Source organism: Podospora pseudocomata, chromosome 5 (assembly GCF_035222375.1).
Source record: "Podospora pseudocomata strain CBS 415.72m chromosome 5, whole genome shotgun sequence".
Classification (NCBI taxonomy): domain Eukaryota; kingdom Fungi; phylum Ascomycota; class Sordariomycetes; order Sordariales; family Podosporaceae; genus Podospora; species Podospora pseudocomata.
Genome location: NC_085889.1, coordinates 1,212,455 through 1,236,045, shown reverse-complemented (window position 1 = coordinate 1,236,045; position 23,591 = coordinate 1,212,455). Strand labels below are relative to the sequence as shown.

The 23,591-nt window shown below is 51.0% G+C and overlaps 9 protein-coding genes across 9 annotated transcripts; 6 read left to right on the top strand and 3 right to left on the bottom strand.

Annotated features, from left to right (window-relative positions):
• Nucleotides 1–14: 14 nt before the first annotated feature.
• HNWD-pc4 (HNWD NOD-like receptor pc4) lies at nt 15–3,877 on the top strand (the record flags this gene model as incomplete). Its single annotated transcript, XM_062883847.1, has 2 exons — nt 15–2,258; nt 2,315–3,877. The coding sequence occupies 2 exons, from the start codon at nt 15–17 to the stop codon at nt 3,875–3,877; spliced, it is 3,807 nt and encodes a 1,268-aa protein (XP_062741819.1).
• A 4,245-nt stretch (nt 3,878–8,122) lies between these two features.
• Nucleotides 8,123–9,584, bottom strand: QC762_0077350 (uncharacterized protein). Its single transcript, XM_062883845.1, has 2 exons — nt 8,639–9,584; nt 8,123–8,588 (listed from the first exon to the last, which is right to left on the bottom strand). Exons 1-2 carry the CDS (start codon nt 8,928–8,930, stop codon nt 8,356–8,358), a joined length of 525 nt encoding a protein of 174 aa, XP_062741817.1. The 5' UTR covers nt 8,931–9,584; the 3' UTR covers nt 8,123–8,355.
• Nucleotides 8,287–8,813, top strand: QC762_0077360 (uncharacterized protein; the record flags this gene model as incomplete). The annotated part of the gene is made up of 2 exons (XM_062883846.1): nt 8,287–8,315; nt 8,654–8,813. The coding sequence occupies 2 exons, from the start codon at nt 8,287–8,289 to the stop codon at nt 8,811–8,813; spliced, it is 189 nt and encodes a 62-aa protein (XP_062741818.1).
• Nucleotides 9,585–9,784: 200 nt separating the features above from the next.
• On the top strand, nt 9,785–10,789 carry QC762_512908 (uncharacterized protein; the record flags this gene model as incomplete). The annotated part of the gene is made up of 1 exon (XM_062891678.1): nt 9,785–10,789. One exon carries the CDS (start codon nt 9,785–9,787, stop codon nt 10,787–10,789), a length of 1,005 nt encoding a protein of 334 aa, XP_062741816.1.
• A 282-nt stretch (nt 10,790–11,071) lies between these two features.
• Nucleotides 11,072–13,191, top strand: QC762_512910 (uncharacterized protein; the record flags this gene model as incomplete). The annotated part of the gene is made up of 7 exons (XM_062891679.1): nt 11,072–11,550; nt 11,604–11,763; nt 11,819–11,931; nt 11,988–12,171; nt 12,228–12,389; nt 12,447–12,636; nt 12,701–13,191. The coding sequence occupies 7 exons, from the start codon at nt 11,072–11,074 to the stop codon at nt 12,811–12,813; spliced, it is 1,401 nt and encodes a 466-aa protein (XP_062741815.1). The 3' UTR covers nt 12,814–13,191.
• A 2,856-nt stretch (nt 13,192–16,047) lies between these two features.
• Nucleotides 16,048–16,389, top strand: QC762_0077320 (uncharacterized protein; the record flags this gene model as incomplete). The annotated part of the gene is made up of 1 exon (XM_062883844.1): nt 16,048–16,389. One exon carries the CDS (start codon nt 16,048–16,050, stop codon nt 16,387–16,389), a length of 342 nt encoding a protein of 113 aa, XP_062741814.1.
• Nucleotides 16,390–16,503: 114 nt separating this feature from the next.
• On the bottom strand, nt 16,504–17,049 carry QC762_512915 (uncharacterized protein). Its single transcript, XM_062891680.1, has 3 exons — nt 16,879–17,049; nt 16,758–16,815; nt 16,504–16,699 (listed from the first exon to the last, which is right to left on the bottom strand). Exons 1-3 carry the CDS (start codon nt 16,897–16,899, stop codon nt 16,548–16,550), a joined length of 231 nt encoding a protein of 76 aa, XP_062741813.1. The 5' UTR covers nt 16,900–17,049; the 3' UTR covers nt 16,504–16,547.
• An 84-nt stretch (nt 17,050–17,133) lies between these two features.
• QC762_0077300 (uncharacterized protein) lies at nt 17,134–20,894 on the top strand. Its single transcript, XM_062883843.1, has 4 exons — nt 17,134–17,543; nt 17,739–20,135; nt 20,188–20,570; nt 20,636–20,894. Exons 2-4 carry the CDS (start codon nt 19,462–19,464, stop codon nt 20,665–20,667), a joined length of 1,089 nt encoding a protein of 362 aa, XP_062741812.1. The 5' UTR covers nt 17,134–17,543; nt 17,739–19,461; the 3' UTR covers nt 20,668–20,894.
• A 116-nt stretch (nt 20,895–21,010) lies between these two features.
• QC762_512930 (uncharacterized protein) lies at nt 21,011–23,161 on the bottom strand (the record flags this gene model as incomplete). The annotated part of the gene is made up of 2 exons (XM_062891681.1): nt 21,011–23,036; nt 23,088–23,161. The coding sequence occupies 2 exons, from the start codon at nt 23,159–23,161 to the stop codon at nt 21,218–21,220; spliced, it is 1,893 nt and encodes a 630-aa protein (XP_062741811.1). The 3' UTR covers nt 21,011–21,217.
• Between the last annotated feature and the right edge of the window lie 430 nt (nt 23,162–23,591).

Genomic DNA, 23,591 nt, shown 5'->3' with positions numbered 1-23,591 from the left:
GCGGTTTTTCGACAATGCGCCTCCTGGAACGCAATGATACCGGCGATGTCAGTTTGACGGGTGACATTCCCGACAACCAGGTCCCACCGTATGCGATACTTTCGCACACATGGGGCGACGAAGAGGTCAGCTTTGAGGATGTAACGGACGGTACACGCAAGAACAAAAGAGGCTACTCTAAGATCCAGTTTTGCGGAGACCAAGCCGGGCGTGATGGACTGAAATTCTTCTGGATCGACACATGCTGCATCAATAAATCCGACTGCGATGAGTTTCAGGAGGCTCTCAACTCCATGTTCCGATGGTACCGCAATGCGGCCAAATGCTATGTCTATCTCACAGACGTCTCAACCTACCAACAGGACGCCGACAGCAACCCCGGTTGGGAATTAGCTTTTCGGAAATCCAGATGGTTCACTCGTGGGTGGACCCTCCAAGAGCTTATTGCGCCAAAAGTTGTTGAATTCTTCTCCGAAGACCGCAAGCGCCTAGGAGATAAGAATTCTCTCGCACAGCATATTCACAACACAACTGGCATTCCTCTACGAGCTCTCCAAGCCAACAAATTGTCCGATTTCAGCTTTGACGTACGCATGTCGTGGATTAAACACCGCAGCACGACGCGCGAAGAAGACAGAGCTTACTGTCTATTCGGTATCTTTAACGTACAAATGCGGCTTCTATACGGCGAAGGAGAAGAAAGAGCATTTGAGCGGCTGCGAGAGGAATTTAGTAAGCATAATCGCTATCTGTCTAGTCTGCATTCTACCGACCCGCGCCTTGATAAGAAGCGCATCGAGGAGGCAAAGGGTGGATTGCTTGATGACGCTTACCGCTGGGTTTTCGACACCCCCGACTTCCGCGGTTGGCATGACCAGTCAGAGAGCCGCCTTCTCTGGATTAAAGGAGATCCCGGCAAGGGCAAGACTATGTTGCTCTGCGGCATCATTAACGAGCTGGAGGGTGCCATTGTTGCAGAGGGGCACGGTCGCAACTTGGCCTATTTCTTCTGCCAAGCTACCGACTCGCGCATCAATAACGCCATTGCCGTGTTACGCAGCTTGATCTACCTTCTTGCCCACCAGCAGCCACGTCTCATCTCCCACATACGTAAATACACGGACAATGCTCAATTACTCTCTGACGCAAATGCGTGGTTCGTCCTCTCGGATATTTTGGGGGGGATGCTAGGAGACCCGAACTTGAAGCCAACCTACCTGGTCATCGACGCTCTGGACGAATGCATGGGTGACTTGCCAAGACTTCTTAAATTTATTGTCGGGATGTCATCTACGTTTCGTTGTGTCAAGTGGGTCGTCTCTAGTCGCAACTGGCCGAACATCGAGGAGAGCCTAGAAGCCGCGGAAAAGAAGATAAGGCTCAGTCTTGAGTTGAACGAAGAGTCTATCTCCTCCGCTGTCAGCACATATATTCAGCATAAGATAGATGAACTAGCGCGGCTAAAGAGTTACGACGACAGAACAAAGAACGCTGTTCAACACCACTTAACCCGCAACGCAAACGATACATTCCTCTGGGTGGCTTTGGTCTGTCAAGAACTTACGAATGTTTCACGATTAAGGGTTCTCACCAAGTTAAATACGTTTCCACCTGGTCTTAATTCTCTCTACCAACGAATGATAGATCAGGTTCGCCGCTCGGATGAGCCAGATCTCTGCAAACAAGTTCTGGCGGTCCTCTCCATTACTTACCGGCCTATCACGATACAAGAGCTAACGGTCTTCGTGGATATACCGGAGGGCATTTCCGACGAACTAGAATTCATAACAGAGATAGTAGGACTCTGCGGCTCTTTTTTGACCCTTCGAGAAACCACCATTTATTTCGTCCACCAATCCGCAAAGGATTTCTTGCTGAGAGAAGCAGCTCATGGGGTTTTTTCTTCCGGGATAAAAGACGTACACCATGTCGTCTTCTTGCGATCGCTACACGTTATGTCCGGAACATTACGACGCGACATCTACAGCCTTGGCGCTCCGGGATCTTCCATCGACGACGCCAAGCTTACCGATCCAGACCCGCTGGCCGCAGCACGCTATGCTTGTATCTACTGGGTTGATCATCTCTGTGACTGGCGGGCGAGCGACGATAGCAAGCACCCAGATGTTTTTCAAGATGGTGGTATCGTCGATGGCTTTCTGAGACAGCATTACCTCCACTGGCTTGAAGCACTTTCACTTTGTAAGAGCATGCCACAGGGGGTACTTTCAATGGCAAACCTCGAAAGGATTCTTCAGGTAGGCTTTACCCAGTGATAGTATCATGTCATTAAGTGGTTCTAACAGGAGATTAGCACAGGTCGATTACGTCTCAATTACCGAGCCTTGTCGCTGACATGCACCGATTCGTTTTACACTGGAGATGGGTTGTTGAGAATTATCCTCTTCAGGTATACGCTTCAGCACTTGTGTTTAGCCCCGCCCGAAGTATAACAAGAGGCCTATTTAGGCATGAAGAACGGAAGTGGATTACTTCGGGGCCAATTGTAGAGGATAATTGGAATGCGTGCCGGCAGACGCTCGAGGGGCATCGCTATCACGTCAACTCGGTAGCGATCTCGCCCGATTCGAAGTGGGTTGCGACAGGATCACGCGACAACACCATCAAGATCTGGGATACGGCCACGGGGTCATGTACGCAGACGCTCAAAGGGCATCGCGATTGGGTCACGTCGGTAGCGATCTCGCCCGATTCGAAGTGGGTTGCGTCAGGATCACTCGACAGCACCATCAAGATCTGGGATACGGCCACGGGGTCATGTACGCAGACGCTCAAAGGGCATCGCCATATCGTCACGTCGGTAGCGATCTCGCCCGATTCGAAGTGGGTTGCGTCAGGATCACGCGACCAGACTATCAAGATCTGGGATACGGCCACGGGGTCATGTACGCAGACGCTCAAAGGTCATGGCCATATCGTCACGTCGGTAGCGATCTCGCCCGATTCGAAGCGGGTTGCTTCAGGATCATACGACAACACCATCAAGATCTGGGATCCGGCCACGGGATCATGTACGCAGACGCTCAAAGGGCATGGCGATTGGGTCACGTCGGTAGCGATCTCGCCCGATTCGAAGTGGGTTGCGTCAGGATCACGCGACCAGACTATCAAGATCTGGGATACGGCCACGGGGTCATGTACGCAGACGCTCAAAGGGCATCGCGATTCTGTTCAGTCGGTAGCGTCTTCCCTTAACTCGACGCGGTCATGTACGCAGACACTCAAAGGGCATCGCGATTGGGTCACGTCGGTAGCGATCTCGCCCGATTCGAAGTGGGTTGCGTCAGGATCACCCGACAACACCATCAAGATCTGGGATGCGGCCACGGGGTCATGTACGCAGACGCTCGAGGGGCATGGCCATATGGTCACGTCGGTAGCGATCTCGCCCGATTCGAAGTGGGTTGCTTCAGGATCATACGACAAGACCATCAAGATCTGGGATACGGCCACGGGGTCATGTACGCAGACACTCAAAGGGCATCGCGATTCTGTTCAGTCGGTAGCGATCTCGCCCGATTCGAAGTGGGTTGTGTCAGGATCAGGCGATAAGACCATCAAGATCTGGGATGCGGCCACGGGGTCATGTACGCAGACACTCAAAGGGCATCGCGATTCTGTTCAGTCGGTAGCGTCTTCCCTTAACTCGACGCTAATTACATCCGGATCAGATAATGCCAACCCCCCATGCTATGGAATAGACTTAGATAACAGGTGGATTACGAGGGGCTTAGAAAACTGGCTATGGTTGCCTCCGGAATATCTACCAAAATGTTTAGCTGTAGCGGCATTAACGGTTACTATTGGCTGTTCTTCGGGGCGCGTCTTAATTATGACGTTTACGACAGACAGCTAAGCTGATCTCTCTTTCTATCTCTCTCTCTTTTTATCTATCATAGCGTGACACAGGAGGGGTTTGGGGGTTTCCATTAATTTATAGCCCGTTATAATAGTCTAGATCCTTCTAGATCCCGCCTCTTTCATCAATTCGAGTATCCTGTATCGTCCTAAAGACAGGTGGCCCCACAACACTTTGTAGACACGTTATAAAGTTATGGCCCACTCGAACAACTCTAGATCGAGTTAGTTGGCCTGGTAACTCTAAGCGCTACAACATGCTTTATTCGGTCGTGCGGAGCAAAGTTCTTACGTATAATAATACTCTTTCAACCAAATCACGAGGTAATTATATCTCAAGGAGACAGCACAGAGGTCATGACATAGTTCTTAGACTACGCTGCTTGGAGAAAGAAAGCTGAGCGCCAGACCAGTGCTATGACGTTCAGCCCCATGTTGGGGGGTCAAAGATATACTCTGTGGAACGTATGAAGTCATTCCTTCACACATGGGCGACATGGCTTTTCAGGGAAGTTCTTCAAAAAGGTGATCAACATGACAGTTTCTCCTTTGATGACGGAGTATGGCTCATGCGAGGACATCATAAAAATCTTCGTAACTTCCCAGCCGACATCGTTTGACTTGCTATGACGAGCTAACACAGAGAACTGCCGGGTATAGGATTAGCCATCCTAATACCAAGTGCATCAGAAGCGCCATAGCTTATGGAGCTGCTAACTACCACACACCTACTCCAACTGGAGGTCAACCACGGGGTCTGGCGAAAAGGCTGGCGAAGGCCCAGACTAGGAACCTCAGGATAATGGCCGGAGCATACAAGGCTACACCAATCAGAAACTTGGAAACCGAAACCTGGGTGCCACCACTGGACCTATACCTCAAGGAGACACTGGCAGACCTTGAAGCCCGGCTACAGAACTCGTCCTTGCACAGTGGGCAAGGACCAGATGCATCAAAGCACCCACCAGGGCAGCTCGTCCAACCAGATGCATCAAAGCACCCACCAGGGCAGCTCGTCCAAGAAGCGTGCAATAGGATATACCGACGCTTCCAAAAACGGATGCAGGCCGAAGACCCATCCACCCACAGGAACCCACGGTCATTGAGAGAGCTGTCATCACGATCAACCAGTGGATCAGCCAGCACCGGAGCCAAAGTGAGAGCTAAAGTGAGAGCCAGGGAGAGACACAGGGAGAGAGCCGAGGAGAGACCCCAGTACCCACGACAGAAGCAGCACTCTACCAAGCATGGGAAAACCGTTGGAGAAAGCAGGTCGAGGGCCGACCTGCCAGGATAGCGGATGAAGGACCACCAGAAATGCTTTTCACAGACAAGACCTTGAAGAGACACAAGGATTTAACCAAATCCCAGAGCTCTCGACTAGTCCAGGCTCGTACAGGAGCAATAGGTCTACGGGACTTCCTATTTAAGCAGCAAGTCCCAGGCCTAGCCACTCCCCATTGTACTTGCTGAAAAGGCCGTGAAATAGTCGAGCACCTCGTTATATAGTGCCCAGTACTACCGAAACCTAGAACCTGGCCAACAAACACTGTCCGCACGCACTGAGTTCTTAGCCTCGTACTATAAGCTATAAGGTCTCGGAACCGAAGGCTGTTAGGAAAAGTTCTGGGCTGGCTAATGGATTCCAGCCGCTTAATGGAATACAGCTTAGCGAGAAATCTGGAATTTAAGCAGGAGGATATATTAATAGTGGAAGAAGAGGTGGAAGCGGCGGCCGGAGCGGAAGTTGAGGACAACTAGTGCTCAACGCTTTGTTGGGACCTTTCCATATATTACAACTATCTGGCTTTTCCAATAACTATTTCCTATTTGTTACCGATATAGGTTTTTCACCCGGCTCCAGGAACGGGTTTTTTCCTATGTAAATAGCATCAGCAGGACCGACACACTCTTTTTAGGGTAGAACGGAGTAGGAATATTAATAAATATGAAACGGAACTGTAGTTAAGATAAGCAGTACGTTGGTTTACATGACGATTCAACTGGGCCTTTACCTTGATTTGAAAACTAGGTAACGTACATTATCAGCGAGTGACCCATATCAGCGAGTGACCCACTTTCTACGCGACGCGACATCTTTGCACTTCACAGCAACTTTCCTCTACCATCCAAAATGCCCACTACTTCAAACGAAAGCCAGATAATCTTAGCCCTCCAAGCTCTTCAAAATGACGAGAATCTAAGCGAACGAGCTGCAGCTAAAATTTACGGAGTCGACCGTAAAACACTAGGGCGTCGCCGCATCGGCAAGCCTGCACGACGCGATATAACACCTAATTCGAAGAAGCTCACTCAATCAGAAGAGGAGGCTATTGTCCAATACATTATTGAGCTATGTGCGCGAGCTTTTCCACCCAGATTGCGTGGTGTGGAAGATATGGCCAACCAACTGCTACGCGTACCCGATGCGCCCCCTGTCGGCAAGCTCTGGGTACATTGATTTGTTAAACGCCAACCAGAGCTCCGTACGCGCTTTACGCGTAGATACGACTACCAGAGGGCCAAATGCGAGGATCCAAAAGTCATTAGCGAGTGGTTCGCGCTTATACGGAACACTAAGGCCAAGTACGGTATTGTAGATGACGATATCTACAACTTCGACGAGACTGGGTTTATGATGGGTATTATCTTCGCGGGTATGGTGGTTACGACCTCAGACGGCCTTAGCAAGGCGAAACTGGCCCAGCCTGGCAACCGCGAATGGGCAACGGTAATCCAGGAGTCAATGCCCTCGGCTGGGCCATCCTCCTTTCATCATCTTAGCCGCGCAGTACCACCTTGCCAACTAGTATACCGAGTGCAACCTACCGTCCACCTGGCGCATCGCAACTACCGATAATGGCTGGACTACCAATGCGGTAGGCCTAGATTGATCAAACACTTCGACCATTATACAGCGTCCCGTATAAAGGGCAAATACCGGTTGTTAATCCTCGACGGCCACGAAAGCCACCACTCGACCGAATTCGAGCGCTACTGCCAGCAGAATAACATTATCACGCTCTGCATGCCTCCACATTCCTCCCACCTCCTCCAGCCACTCGATGTTGGCTGCTTTGGGCCGCTAAAACAGGCGTACGGCCGCCAGATCGAGGACTTGATGCGCATGCATATCAACCACGTAAGCAAGCTCGAGTTCCTCTGTGCCTTCCGCGAGGCCTTCTTCGCCTCTATAACGGAGAAGAATATACAGGGTGGCTTTGCAGGTGCTGGCCTTATACCATACGATCCAGAGAGGGTGCTTTTTAAGCTAGATGTAAAGCTTCGTACGCCAACACCTCCAAACTCACGGCCCGGCACTGCACAACCTTGGGTCTCCCAAACACCACACAACCCTCGAGAAGCCAATTCACAGTCAACGCTTATTAAGACTCGCATTGCCAACCATCAAAATAGCTCTCCGACTTCAATGTTGGCTGCGGTAGACCAGCTTACTAAGGGTACAACAGCTATAATGCACCAGGTGGCTCTCCTTCGTGCAGAGGTCTCGTCGCTCCGTAAGGCCAATGAGGCATTAAGCAAACGCCGGAGAGCTAAAAACACGCGTAAGGCTTGGAGGGTCACTTACTGTACAAGAGGCACAGGATCTACTGGATCAGAAGGCCGTGGATAGGGAGGGAGTGCAAGAAACGCAGCCGGAAAGTAGTAATGCAGGGGGGGCTCGTACGAAGGTTCGGTGCTGTAGTGTGTGCGGCAAGCCTGGCCATAATGCGCGCACTTGCCAGGAGGCTGCAGAAGCATCTGATTCAGCTGTTTCTGATGTAATTATAGTTAATTCCTTATGTTGATGTGGTATAATTGAGGATGGTTTGTTAGGGTGTGGTGGGAGGTGGGTCACTCGCTGATATGGGTCACTCGCTGATAATGTACGTTATTCGAACTCAAGTTAGTTAATTTGGACATTTCGAAATCAAACACATTTTTTCCAAGCTGAAATTGACAGGGGGGTAGGGTGGAAGAGGCAGTGGTGTTGCTCCTAACTATACACCCCACCCAAGTCCAAAAGCGGCAATACATTTCCCTTGACCGGGGAGAACATGGGGACGCTTACCACGGCGCGAGGGAATATCAGCCGGCACCTGACATGGATGGTGGGTTGTAACCAACTGTTGAATCTGCCAGGATTCTAAGAAACATTGACTCGACTGCATTTTGGAGAGAGACAAAGTGGCAGAGGATTTTCTTGATGAGTGGAGGTTGAAGCAAGCAAAGAAAAAAACACGATGGACTCTCCATTCTCTCGTCACTGCTAGAATGGTATCATGGTGATCTAGTGTCTTTCTCTTCTTGTTTCCATTTGTACCCAACCTACCGAGCAAGACTGACCAAGTGCTTTTGAATTGCACTCACTACATACATTGAACGCCCCGACCCCACACGCTGAAAATGCAACAAGCCCCCCCAAAAACGCCACCGTCAATGCTGCCCGCTAACACAACGCAAAACAATCGTAAATCACCTGCCTATCATCTTCCTCCTCACCGCCCCCTCAACCACATCCTCCGCCCCCGCCCCATCTTTCCACTCTTGTATCAAAAACTCCAGCAACCGAAACATCTTCCTCGTTAACTTTGCCCCGTCCCATCCCCGTTTATACAGTTCCGCCGTCTCATCCCCATTCTCCCCGTACCATTTATCTTCGGCAACAATACTAACAATGAACTGTTTATAATGATCCCTTGCTGTCCCTGTTTCTTCAGTCAGTCCCGTTCTCTCTACACTGCACTGTGATACTCACAATCTGATTTATCAGGATTATACGCTTCCATAAAATCACCATCTTCCAGCTGTTGGATCCGACGTTTTACCGCATTGTCCAAGTCCACAAACTGGATGAAGGCATTCCCTTTGCGAGGGACAACAGTGAGTCCGAGGGCGAGGTAATCGCATATAAATGCCGAGAGGTGGTCTAAGACGAGCGCTTCTTCCCATTCTGAAAAGGATTGGACGGAGGAAAAGCCAAGTTGGCGGGTTGTTCTCCGGCGGGCGAGGGTGCTGGGGAATGGTGGGGGGAGGGGTTGTGGTGGCATTTTGGTGATAATATTTCGAAGAATGGGCTATCTTTGGGGATTGAAATGATTGGATTTGAGGTTTGGAGGACATGCTGGGTTAAGAAGACTTTGAGCAGAATGGGGCGTCGCGGTGATCGTGGAGAAGAGCGGTTGGTGGTTCAGGTCGAGACTGTGATTTTCGATGGTGGTGAATGGATTTGCAGAGGATTGACATCCGTGGTTCTGTGAATCATGATCTCCGGGGATCGGATTGTGGTTGTAGTGTTGAGGGTGGTCTGGGGTTGGCCTGGTTCATGGGTTGGGGCCAGGAGGTGTGCTACGCCGCGTGTTTTGGTTGAGGCTGACATGGTGGTTTTTTGGGCCGGTGTGGGTCTTCGAGGCCACTGATGGTTCATCATGATAGGAAACGTGAAGATGACCAGCATATCAATGGTCATAAGGGTGATGGGCATTCTGGAAGGTGGTAGAAACAACGGCAGATCAAGACGCCTTTGAAGGGCAGAATGACCTCCGAGCAGTCAAGGGTATTATCATCGCCAAAACATTCCACCTTGTTCAAAACAAGAAGCTCCCTGCTGGAGTGATAGACAATTGTCCCATCGAGAGAAAAGTCGAACAGCGGAGACAGGGGGGAAAATGCAGCGGATGGCTAACAATGGTGCGTCGACGGTCGTCTAATGTGGAGAAGGCCTTAAAGCCTGCCGTTTACACAAAGTAGGCACGTTGAAGAGGCGGCATCTGGAGTATATTTTGTGGCGCTGTAATGTGGCCCGAGCGCCTCGCCTCGCCTCTCATCGGTGCAATCTTTTCGGAGCATGAGAATTGCTAAAACACAACCCCTGGCACTCAACAATCGAATCACATCAACAGCTATGGTTGTGCTGCGGGCAAAAGAATTCGTTTACCAGAACCTCCCGTTGAGAGGAATTGCGCGGTTTCTTCTGGTTAACCCATCAAACGACCCTCTCAGTCCTCTCCATTGCAGCCTGCACAACCTACCAATAACCCATCCCACTTACGATTTTCTCATTCCCCCAGTACAGACCAAGAAAAAGACGCGGCCAATTGTCCTTAATGGTAACGAGGCCAAGTTACAGTTCGAGATCGAACACTATCTGCGATATATGCGCCATGAGACCAAGGAGCAGATGTTCTTCCTTCGACCCCTCTGCATCAACCCTCATCAACCTGACGAGGCCAAAAGTTACGACCTACAGCAGAACGACCTCGTTACCAGGGCTAATCACGTGAGAGGTTTCATGGGAAAGCCGCCGAAACGATGGGATCTAGAGCAAGTCGCCAAAACACTCCGGGAAATGCACGCTTTGGCTGTTAACACCGCGGCCCGCCCACAAGACAAAGATGCTTTTCGAAAACAATATGCGTCCATCCTACGATTATTCTCTCTGCCAGAGCCCTCAAAAGAAGCAAAATCTGTGTTTGAGCGCTGCTTGGAGCTGCTCTGCAACTCAATCTGGAGAGACCGATGGACAACGCTACAGACAATCGGTATGGTCAAAGGAATTGATCTTTATATTGGCAGGACATCAATCCCTATCGACCCCTTCTATAAGCTGGCCCATTTCATCCACGATGCGAGAACCCTGCAGGCCTGGGACGTTCTATCCCAGCTTTCCACATCAAACAACCTCGCAGCCGCTAGCCGCATTGCCAGGAACCGTATGGGGACGCTTCGGCAGCTAAAACAATGGAAAACAAAATTGGCACCGAATCAACCACTCCCGCGGGATTTGGAACAGAAACTGCGAGATCACTTTGCCCGAGAAGAAAATACACCAGCTTGGAAGACCAAAGTCATGGAGAGACAACGCACCCTGAGGGCGAAAATCAAGCAGGCGATGAAACAAAGGGATTGAAGGTGGAGGAAGGTCAGTTCGCACAGGAAGCTCAAGATAGCAGCGGACATTGCGGAATTACAGAGCAACCAAGCAGCAGATTGTCCTTGGCGGGGAGAGATTCGGTTTGGAGCCTATTACAACTAACTCCAGCCGCCGTGGCCGCAGGACGCCGACTCTGCAGAAGCCTGAGCATCAGATAGCGGATCACTTCATCACCACAGCATCAGATTAACCATCCAATGAAGACATTTCTCCACTACACCTGCGATGCGTTCGATTTGACGAGCAGATGACGTATCCATGCTTTGTAACAATGATCCATGGTCAATAAACATTTGGGCTGATACCAACACAATCAGCCACCCTATTTTTTGGGTGCATGCCAGTTCAAAAATGACCGCCATCCTCACCCAAATGCCCCGTCTCTCCCAGCCACCATTCCGAACCACGACCCTCCACTTTCTCAAACGCAGTTTAGCCACCATGGGAGCGGTCGATATGCCCGGTTTCCCCTTTAAAAGGGCCTCCGGACTTGATCCTCCAGCTGAGTTTGCCAAGCTGAGGAAGACGGATCCGGTGTCGAAGGTGAAGCTGTTTGATGGGTCACCGGCGTGGCTGGTGACAAAGTACAAGGATGTTTGCCAGGTGGCTACTGATCAGCGGCTGTCAAAGGAAAGAAGACGCCCTGGCTTCCCGGAGCTGAATGCCAATGGGAAGCTCGCTGCGAAGCAGAGACCTACCTTTGTGGATATGGATCCCCCGGAGCATACCAAGTATCGGTATGTTGACACTGTCAACACATTCGGGGGTTTGAACTGACAAGCGGGGACAGTGGCATGGTCGAATTCGCCTTCACGACAGAGCACATCGACTCTTTGAAGCCCTACATCACCAAGACAGTCACGGATTTGCTTGACAAGATGAAGAGCAAGGGGTGCTCCTCTGGCCCGATGGATCTGGTTCAGGAGTTCGCTTTGCCTGTCCCATCTTACGTAAGTTTCCCAAGAGCGAACTGATAGCCCTCCAGTTAGCCGCTAACAGGCTCAGATGATCTACACCATCCTCGGAGTCCCTTTTGAAGACCTCGAGTTTTTGACCCAACAAAATGCCATCCGCACAAACGGTAGCTCAACGGCCAGAGAAGCATCTGGTGCCGCACAGTCCGTAGTATCCAATCTCGGACCAGCCCGACTGGCAAGCTGACATGTGACTTCAGAGAGCTCCTCAAGTACCTCACCCAACTCGTTGAGAAGCGTCTTGAGTCCCCTAAAGATGACCTCGTCAGCAGGCTGGTGACAGAGCAAGTCAAGACTGGGAATCTGAGCAAGGAAGATGCGGTGCAAATGGCGTTTTTGCTGCTTGTTGCTGGGAATGCTACGATGGTGAACATGATTGCTTTGGTATGCTGCTGTTCTTGTATCCATGTGCCAGTGGCAAAGCTAACCATGTGTCAAAGGGCGTGGTAACCCTCTTCCAGAACCCTGACCAGCTTGCTGAGCTCAAGGCCGACCCAGAGAAGTGGGCGGGTCCGTTTGTTGAGGAGCTGTGCCGGTACCATACTGCGTCTGCCATGGCCATGAAGAGGACTGCTAAGGAGGATGTGGAGATTGGTGGCAAGGTACGTCAGTCCAAAACCTTGGCCAGAAGGCGCCATGGCTGATGAAACTCTCGACAGATCATCCGCGCCGGAGAGGGCATCATCGCCTCGAACCAATCAGCCAACAGAGATGAAGACATTTTCTCGGACCCCGAAAGATTCGACATGCACCGTAAGTGGGGACAGGAATGTGCCCTGGGGTTTGGGTTTGGTCCACACCGGTGTATCGGGGAGCATCTGGCAAAAACTGAGCTGATGACTGTGTTTGGTAAGTTTCGAGGTTCTCGTGTGTGGTGTGGGTTGCACGTGTTTGGCTGATAACATGTGGAAAGCCACGCTGTTTGATAGGGTTCCGAGCTTGAAGCTGGCGAAGCCAATCGACGAGATTGAGTACACGCCTTTGGATCGGGACGTGGGGATTGTGAAGTTGCCTGTGAGTTGGTAGATGGTATCTACAAGATTTGGGGTTGGTGGCAAGGTAGAAGATCAATGCATGTTGGCTGGCGGGAGGGTCTCTGACGATGCGAACCTCAGTTATTTCTGAAGATTTTTCAATCTGACTCATAAACTCCTTGGCTAAGTGGCCTCGATCAAAGCCAGTTCAGTCGTCAAACCTTGGAAGGATGTCCTGACGCTGCCTGTTGATCATGGACACAGAGGGGTCCTTCATAGTGTATGCGCGACAGAACTAAACACATCCTGGGTGGCGAGTCAATAATCATGTACATACTCATAAAGGTTCACCGGAGGATAAAGTCGGGTCTTTTTCCATATCTCGAGCCCCACTTACAACATCAGTGAGCTATGTCAAGAGCATTGCCTTATCGTGACCAACCGTTATGTGGAGCATTGGGCGCTGTCACCAAATTAGAATTTACAGTGCTAATGGGTACTGTTGTAACGCCTTGGACACATGCAGTGGGAGACTCAGCTGTGGCTTCCTCAATTTCATGGAAGAAGACCACCCCCATAAACTTTGCATTTCCTGTCCCTTCCCGGCCCCGTATGTGGAGGCATGCAAGACTCGATAGAGTAACAGGGTGTATTATACGGTTACACTAAGGCCAGCCTGATTTCTGGGCTCTTAGCAGATAAGTCTCCTGCTCTTCATGTATAAATATCCCACTGTACGCTCTTTCTGAGCACCTCTGTTCATTTGTCTACAATCTACTCTCAGTAGCTCTTTGTTAGAACGACCTGTTGTTGACAGTGAACCCCATGTCTGAGACGCTTGTCACAACCTTCGATCATCCTGTCATATTCACCTCCGGCGTACTGCCTTGCCTTCAGCTTCAAAGGAGTCCAGGGTGATTTTAGCCCTTGAGGCTGTTAAAAACGACAAAAAGCTAAGCCTGAGAGCTGCAGCCAAGATCTACAACGTTGACCATACGACGCTATTACGACGACGCGCTGGCAAGCCTGCACGATGCGATACTCCAGCCAACTCGCGCAAGCTCACAAACCTGGAAGAGAAGGCGATAGTTCAATATGTAATTGAGCTATGTACACGCGCATTCCCGCCTAGATTGTGTAGCGTGGAAGATATGGCCAACCAATTGCTACGCGAACGCGACGCGCCCTTTGTCGGCAAACGCTGGGCACTGAACTTCGTCAACCGCCACCCAGACCTCCGAACGCGTTATGCGCGTAGATACGACCACCAGAGGGCTAAGTGCGAGGATCCAAAGGCCATTGCCGAGTGGTTTGCGCTCGTATGGAACACTAAGGCTAAGTACGGTATTGTAGATGACGATATCTACAACTTCGACGAGACTGGGTTTATGATGGGTATTATCTTCGCGGGCATGGTAGTTACGACCTCGGACGGCCTTAGTAAGGCGAAACTAGCCCAGCCTGGTAACCGCGAATGGGCAACGGTAATCCAGGGAGTTAATGCCCTCGGTTGGGCCATCCCTCCTTTTATCATCTTGGCCGCGCAGTACCACCTTGCCAACGAGGCACTAAGCAAGCGCAGGAGAGCCAAAAAAACACGTGTGCGGCTTGGAGGATCACTTACTGTGCAGGATGCACACGATCTACTAGACCAGAAGGCCGTGGGTGGGGAGGCAGTGGAAGAAACGCAGCCGGATGGTAGTGGTGTAAGGGGTGTTCGTACAAAGGTTCAATGCTGTGGTGTATGCGGCAAGCCTGGCCATAATGCACGCACTTGCCAGGAGGCTGCAGAATCATCCGATTCAGCTGTTTCTGATGTAATTGTAGTTAGTTCCTAATGTTGGTGTGTTATAATTGAAGGTAATTGTAGTAGGGTGGTAGAGAGTGCGCGACCCACTGATATGCACGACTCACTGATAATGTACGTTATCACGCTTCGTTCTGAAGTGTTTACCTGGTGGTTTTCTGCTTTGAATAGTGACCGCACAAAGTTTTCACTCAAGGTTAGCGCCCTACGGAGGTATGCTACTTCCATTTGAGGTGCTTGGTAGTCAGCTGCCGTGTAACCACAGAGCTGGAATGTGAGATCAGCGCATATCTATTGAATTCACGACACGTCCAGAACATGTTACGAGAGCGGATGAGAATAGTCTTAGCAAAAGCCCAAGTATCTATGCTCTAGATTACATGTTCAGATATTTGGTTTAGAAGCCTGATACTCTCTGCGATTGCTCCATCCAGTCAAGCCGTTCCTTACTGCCAGTTTCGGTTGTTTCACTACCAGGTAGGTGTGACGGCTGTGGCGGCGTCACCATATATATTTCACTGGAGCGAGCCAAGCCAGGAAGCTTGGCTCACTTGTAGCTTTTGATAGCAATCACAGTGGGTATGGTGCAGTGGTCCGGCCTGCCGTGACAGTAGGTGCCATGGGTGGATGCCTTATTTATTTTGCCTCTGGTCCCCATTATGAACTGTCTGGCACTGTGTCACAAGAAGGATGACGGAATGCGGAGTGCTTACCATCCGAGGTCCCAAGGGAATGCAATGATGCCAAGTTTAGAGTGGAGCTGACATGTTGTCTGACAACGAGCCACTTTCTCTCCGAAGGTTGACCGAAGAGATGCAAGGCTCCATCTTATACCAACTAAAATACCCACCATAAATAGAAAATGAGAATATGACAGGTCGAGTTTAGGTCACGTCATCTGTTAATAGGTTGTCCGGAAGCGCAGCGAAAATTAGGGACTGTTTTGTCAAGAACTAAACTCTGGGTCCAATATAGCACGGTAAGCCTATTGCAATAGTTTTGACGACGACCAGCACCAACACCATGACTGTTGGTCTGACCTCAGATAAACATGCTCTCTTGTGTCCTCTCGCGAATAATGGTCACTGGCGAATCATGATCGAGATCACCTACCTTATGGACACTGCCAAAAGGATGCTTGGCATCATTGTTTGCTAGTGTCTACTCCGACGACGCGTAAGGTCTTGATGCTATCACGTCGAACCGGTTACCCAACGAGAGCCAACGACAATGACACAAGCTCGGGTCCTTCCTCTTCCGGTGATGAGGCGATGTCTACATGTGTCAACAGCCTCTTGGTACGACTCGTATAGCATCCTAAAAATGTCTTGTCGAGCACAATCTGGATGGCAAGTATATAACTCACCATCGACTTGTACTCAACCCTCCCTCCATCCTCACCACCATCACTATTCCTGTCAACATTTTCTTCCAACTTCCGTAAGCCAGCCAACCAAACTACCACCTCCAACTATCAAAATGCAGCTCAAAAACCTCCTCACCACCCTCCTCATCACCCTCGCCACCGCGGCTCCCGCTCCCGCCCCAGCGGCCGAGGTTGAGCCCGCCCTCGAGGCCCGCCAATCCGTCGTCCGGGTCCAGTTCGAGATCGAGCGCCAAACCACCTTTATCCAGCGCGAAATCCGCGCCGGAGGCGGCGTCTTCAACCGCAATGGCCCCCTCTTCTCGGCCCTTATCGTCAGTGGACCGAGTAACGCCCGTTGCCAGGCTTTCAACGGGAATACTGCCGTGGGCGCTGCTATTGTTCCCAACAGGCAGGTGAATTACAATGGAGCTTTTGTTACGCAGGTGCGGTGCTAGATTGGGATCATGAGTGGCGGGAACGTATTGGTTTTTGGAATGGCTGAGGTGGGTGGAGGAGGATGATGGAAAACTTTCTTTTTTTGCCAACTATTTCAGACACTCTTTTCATGAAGCTTCATGTTATTATCATTGTTTGCTGGAATTAAGATCTACTACTACTCGTACCATTTGATTTTAGCCTTGCCATTTGATCCGATATGTTCCTCCGCAACTTGAACATCTTTCACGGCCCCCTTCTTTGGTGGTGGACCATTGGGGTCGTACGGTACGCAGTCAACACCGTCGGCGTGAGAGGCTCGGGTTGCCGCTTTGCGCTAGTCTTAGTAAAGGGGTTGAGAGATTGATTTCACTGAGTAAAGCCCTACCGGTTGCACCCACGATCAACATCATAAATTTGCCTGTGACATCTTTGATGGTCTGCCCCTGTGGGAATGTAAGCATGATCAGAAGTCACTAAGATAGGTCAGTGAGGGGAAATGAGCATACAATGGTGGAAAGATGTCCCATGATGATAACCAGCAGCTTGTTATTGCCCTGTCTGACGCATAGACTCGGCAACTTCCAGAATTATGTCTCACAAATCGTGAATAATATCACAGGTTATGCGCCCAACTCAATCATGGCATAGACGTTGATCTCCAATGGCGCGGAATAACCCGTGCATTTATCCGGTCCAACCCCGGCGGCCTCTCCCCCTCATCACATCTCATTGAGGCGCAGCCTTGCTGAATGCAACCATGAATGTGGCTTGTATCACGACTGCAGAGAGGCTGACAGTAAGGCAATTGTTAAGGCTCAAACTCAACTAGCAAAACTGCATGCTTTCCCAATTTGCAACAGCGCCTCCGAGTTCAAGTCCGAGGCCTGGGCACTCAAGGGGTGAAAAGGGGCGAGCCAGGAAAAGGGTTAGGGTTGTCGCCAAGACAACGGTTACCACGTTTGATGATCACGAGTGGTCTTCTTCCGAGGGTGAGGTGAGGGGTTGCACTGGACCACTTGTCCCGGTTTGGCATTACGACTTGAACATATTAAGCAATATGTCTTCTGGGGTTTCGCACATCCATAACCCAAATGTGACTGTACACAACGGTTTTTACGACCTGGAGTACGAAAGGAAGGAAAAGGGCGTGAACACGTGGAGTGTTTGGTATGTGAGTTAAGTGATCTTCTGACGGAGAGGTGAAGGCTGATGTTGGGATTTTGGATCAGTGACAAAGTCTTTATGGCTATCAAATTTTCATGGCAGGAATGGTGAAACCCATTAAGGGAAGGGGCTGCCCAACCTTACCTTGAGCTTTGTCCATTGGTCATCTCGCAGTTTTGGCCTTGGACTAACAGAGTCATAGAGATCGAGGGCGCGAATATTCACAGGACCAAAGACTGGGAGACAGGTGAAAGGATGGCGGCCTCGAAACCGGAGTTCGGCAAGAGGTACAAAACACCAAGGGCCTCGTCAACAGCTAGCGATGCAAGCAAGCACGAAATGGTGACCAGGTTGAGCGACCAGCTGCTTTGCTTTGCAGGGAAAGGTTCGGTTTCTCTTGAAACGAGATCACGAAGGAGAACACTCGGAAAAGACAGCCGAAAATACATTGCGAGGACATCTGCGCGCTCTCGGGCTCATGCTCGGGTGGCAGTCAGGCCGTCTTGGAAGACTCCAGAGTCAACATCAGTCTCTCCAACAACTCTCAGGTGTTCAATTTAAAGAGCACGGATGATGTCAACACCACGCTAAAGACCACCAGAGTTGGCGTCTCCTGACAAATCGACTGGATCAACGCCTTCTGAGTTCACGTGAAGGTCTCGACGGCAATATATTTGAACAATGTTGGGCCGAGACGAACATTCTAGATTTCGTGATGCCTGCTATTCACGACTGCCGCTGGCATGTCAGAAAGCAAAACACTTGGCAGACAGCGGCCCAACATTAACATGAGCGGGCTGAAACCAGGCTGGCAGAGATTGTTGACCGTACACTAACCACAGCGATCTCGGCATCCCTCTTACGATCAAGATCAGAGTCTGGAGATCATTTGGTTCAGTTTGCACTAGACAAATGTGTGTGTGCTACACAATAAACGGACAACAGAAAAAGCCACCGGGACCCATTCAACCGCCCAACTCGCTGGACCCGGTATCCCACATCCAGCATAGCATCACATCACACCAATGCTTCCCACCTTTTTCACCTTCCCATCTACCCAGGTTGATCCCTCCTCTTCTTTTCGGGCCGCCCGATGGGATGCCACGTTTTGCTGTAGCGTTTCGCTGGACGGTAGAATTTATCCTTCCAACCACAAACCTCTGTAGTCCTCGCTACTCATGTGTGCCCGTTGCCGCAGTGGCAACGTGGGCATCACAGCCGCCGAAGTCAAGGTCTGTGTGTGGCATACCACATGGCTTTATCTATTTACCCCAGCTCCTGTCATGTTTCGGCCTCTTGGCCTTCCCACTCTTTTGCATCGAGACCTGTCTCTCTTTGCCCAATGTGGCAACTCCTAGAACTTGCCTGCCCAGTCATTGTATAGACGCTCCTTGTATATGAACTGGCTGTCCTATCACAAATCTGCCGCATACTCAGCCTGATCAGGGGAGACCACCCTGGATGACGTCGGTTCCGCACCCTCCAATTGGTCAGATGCCAAAACCACCACTAAAAGGGGTACCTTGTTTATTGACCCCACACACAACGCGATCAAGGGAGGATTGCCGCCGAAAAGGTTTCTATCACCCGCCAAATCTATTTGGATATTGTCGCCTTCAATATCGACCCCGTACTGGCGGCCAGATGGCTGCCATGTGCTCGGCATTTCACCCAGTCCGTCTGGTACGACGGCAGTTGCTTCCGAATGGAACAATCTTGGAAGAAATGGAGAATACCACGTTTTGGCGGCTCCAAAGAAAGCCCAAGAAAAGAGATATAAACGTGATCCCCCGAATGACCATCATCATCGTCCCTGGTTGAAGTTCTGGTTCAGCAACTGTTCCACAGTCACCACCTCTTTCCCATCGTTCCCAGCGAAGGCTGCTGTTGTCAGACACAGATCAAGACCAAGGAGAAAAGCAAAGATGCTTTGGACGTCGCTCTTCCTTGCGGCTCTGGCCGAGGCGGCCCCCAAGGCCAGCCCAAACCCCCAGTTCGGTGGCCCTGGCGGTCTGACCATGCTTCGATTCGGCTGCACCCAGCTCGTCATCGACCGCATCGACCCCCTTGTCAACCCCGGCCAGATCCCCTCGCCTCACATCCACCAAATTATTGGTGGTAACGCCTTCAACGCCACTATGCCCACCGACGATATCGCCCAGCACTCCACCTGCACAACGTGCTCCTTCGCGGACGATTTCTCCAACTACTGGACCGCCAACCTCTACTTCAAGGCCCGCAACGGGTCCTACAAGCGTGTCCCCCAGTTCTCTGCCCCATTGCAGTTCAACGACAGGTTCTCAACCCAGATCAACGGCGGTATTTTGATCTACTACGTTTCGGCCCAGCCCGGCCGCATCACGGCCTTCAAGCCCGGCTTCCGCATGCTCGTCGGTGACCCCAACGTCCGCTCCCGCCCCGACCAGAAGCTCCGTCGTCAAAACTGCTTCAGATGCTACTCCGGCCCCAACCACCAGGGTGATGTTGGTGCCCCTTGCATGGACAACAATTATGACACCGAGGCCTTCCCCACCAAGCCCTGCCCCGGTGGCATCCGCTCCAACATCCACTTCCCCACCTGCTGGGATGGCAAGAACCTGTAGGTCCCTTTGTCTTCACAACCATATTGAACGCATCTAACATCTCCTCAGTGACACCCCCAACCACCAAGACCACGTAGCCTACCCCACCTCCGGCCCAGCCGACTTCCTCTCCCTTGGTGGCAACTGCCCCGCCTCCCACCCCGTCCGCATCCCCCAGCTCATGTACGAGGTCTTCTGGGACACCTCCAAGTTCGCCAACCGTGCCGACTGGCCCGCCGACGGCTCCCAGCCCTTCGTCCTCTCCACCGGCGACCCTACCGGTCTCGGCCAGCACGCCGATTACGTCTTTGGCTGGAAGGACGACAGCTTGCAAAGGGCGATGGACACCTCTGGCTGCTTCGGCGCCAGCTGCGCCAACTTGAGGACGCAGAGCTTGGACAACGCTAGACGGTGCGCCGTCAAGCCGAACGCGAAGGAGGATTATGACAGCTGTGAGTTTGACCCTGGTTGACGATGATGTTGAAGTGTGAATGTGTGCTGACTGGAGTGACAATAGGGCTTCCCGCTCTCCCTGGTGTTGGTGCCTGAGTGGCTGACTGTCTTCTTTGTTGAGGCTGCCAAGAAGAAAACAGGGAAAGAAAATGGGCTGTTGTCGCTCGCTTTCGTTTAGGTTCATAAGAATGCGCAGCTTAATCTTTGCCAATATCTTCGAGTTGCGCCTAGCTTATTTGTTGCATCATATTTCTCGGCCTTGAATCATACCATTGTTAGAATAACATTGAAAGCTTGCTTGCCTGTGATGACGAAGAGTATTGATGAATATTTGATGACCGGTTGATGGGGTCCAGTCTACCTATACTCTGTTATAGGTACCCAGGTTATGTCATCTTTTTCATCGCAGATTCTCGAACATTACGTCCATTGGAGTTCACTGCAATCTGCATCTTCTTGTAAATAACGAGACACTTTATAATCTTGACATCTCACACTGTCGGAGCTATCCCACTCAGACCACACTTTCATAGATACTGTGATATCTTGTCGAATTTCACAACATCTAAACCGACATGTACTCTACACTTCAGGTACATTGCTCGGTACCTGTTCAAACTCCATCACATTTACACCAACTGCCCAGTCAGTATGTCACCACTTCCTCCCCAAAACTGTCCCTTAAAAACTTCCTGACCTTCTCTGAATCCTCGCCATCGTCGAAGCCCACACTTTCCCTAGTCAATCCTATCACCTGCAGCCCGTTCAGCGATCTGGCCCTAGAAAGCGCGACGTAGATTTGCTTGTCCACAAACACCTTCGAAACGTCCACAATTACTTTGTCCAGTGTCATGCCCTGTGCCTTGTGGATAGTGAGCGCATACCCCGCCGTCAAGGGTATTTGTGTGCGGGAGACTGTGGAGTACGGGCTCTCATACCCGACCACGTGGATGTCACACTCAGGGTATATAGTTTTAGTCACCCCGTTGTCAAAAGCGACAATGGGCCAGCCGAAACCGCCCTGCTTTAATTTGCTCTTGTGCATCGACGCAAATTCCCTAACCAGTTTCTCTCTAACTTCAGCGTGCTTTCCCCTAATAGTGCCAGTGTTCCAGGTGGGGAGCTTCGTCCAACTGCGAAAAGGTTCATAGCCGACAAGTGTCCCTTGGGAGCCATTACGAAGGTCTGAGTCCAAGCTGGCGAGGAGGAGGACTCGCATACCTTTTTTCAATCTGAGCTTGCGGTCGAAACGGTGCTGATCGAGAAATTGGAGGGTACCGTCATCGAGGCGCTTGCCGTATTCGAGGGAGTGTTCCCAGCTCCCCGCAAAACCGTCGTGACATTTAAAGATGATAGGCGGGGTTTCAAGTTCCTCGAAGGCCTCGTGGTTGGTCTCCCAGACGTCGGCGCGGACTGGGAAGAGTTTGACGGCATTGTCTTGAGAAAGAGTCGGTTTGGGGCGGGTGAGGGCCATGATGTCGTGGTTGGAGAACGGAATTCCGAGTCGGCATTTCTGGAGGAGGGCGATGAAGGCTGGATCTTTCTGACGATGAATGGCTTTAAGGTGAATATTCACAAAGTTGCAGTGACTCCAGGCGGCGCTACTGAAGGCAAACTTATCCTCCTCCTTGAAGGTTAGATCGCAAGGTACGCAAATTCGAGTGCTAAGTGGCTTGTCAACGGTTGAGTCTATCCCCTCTTTCGGTTTCCTAAGTTCTCTTCCACAGTTGAAGCAGTGCTGGAAGGGCTTGATGGGAGGAAGTTGACAGAAGTCGCCAGTGATAATGACTTGAATGCCACCAAATGGTTCGTCCCGCCGGCCGGAGTCCCTGCTCTGTATGTGCCTCAGCAGGAAGTCGAGTCTTTCGAAGAAGTTGTTTTCTATCATGCTAATCTCATCAATTATGATGACATCTACTTTCAAAAGCCGTTTCAAAGTCATGGAATCCGTGTGGGGGAGATCTTCCAAGGGTATTCTGGTGGAATTTGGTGTCCAGCCAGCAAAAGACCAGGTTGTCGTACCACGGATAGCGAGAGCCACGATCCCTGTCGGTGCCATGACACAGACCGTCATCCTCTCTTCTTCGAGACGTTTGCGCACCTCACGCAGGACGGTTGACTTGCCGCAGCCTGCAGGCCCCGTGAAGAAGATGTTGCGGCCGGCGATTGCATGGTCGACGACATCTTGTTGCTCGGGCAAGAGAGTCGGGCCAGCTTGCTCGTCTAGCTCCCCATCTAGTTGGTGCGCTCTCTTGGCATTGGTGGTAAAAGGTCTCTTGCTGCTGCCCGGTTCTCTCGCATCCTTGGAGTAAATAATCGCGTTAAGGAATCCCGGTGATATCACCCGACACTTGATTTGCAGTCCCGTAGTCGTTGTTGGTCGGTAGGTACGGAAATCATTGCTCGGCTTGTCTTGTACACGAGGCACACCGTGGCGACCTCGGCTGAGACTGTGATGTTGATCACTGTTTGATTGAATTAGTGGCGCGGTTCTTGCGACTGTGCGGGTTTCTTACCAGCAGATCTGGTATCTTTCCATTGACCAGCCTTTGACTGCCACGGAAAGACTCGACTTGAGCTTGCGAGACATGGTTGCTGAGAAGGTTTTGATGGTGTTAAGAGAAGATGTGCTTCATTTAATTGTCGTTGTGATGTGGCGTTTTTGCTTGAATGGTCAGGTCAGTCCGTGTATTGGTGGCCGAGTCGATTGCTGCCAGGTGTTTCGTTCCAAAAGAGGGTTAGGGGTATAGCAAATGCGATGCTTATCAGTGCGATTCGATTGGTCAACTGGTGTAAAATCATTCTTGAGGTAGGTAGGGAGGTGGGTAAAAGAATGCTTGCGCTAGATTCTCTACAACGGCAGTAACATAAGTCGACCCGTCCAAGACTTAACCCTGTGAAAACCCAGGATAGTGACCGCCCACGTTCATATTATTCCCAAACCCCATGTCGGTATCACCAACGTTCATCAGCCCAAGGCCTGTCTGCCAGTCGCTACTAGTATCATACTGAGGCACAAA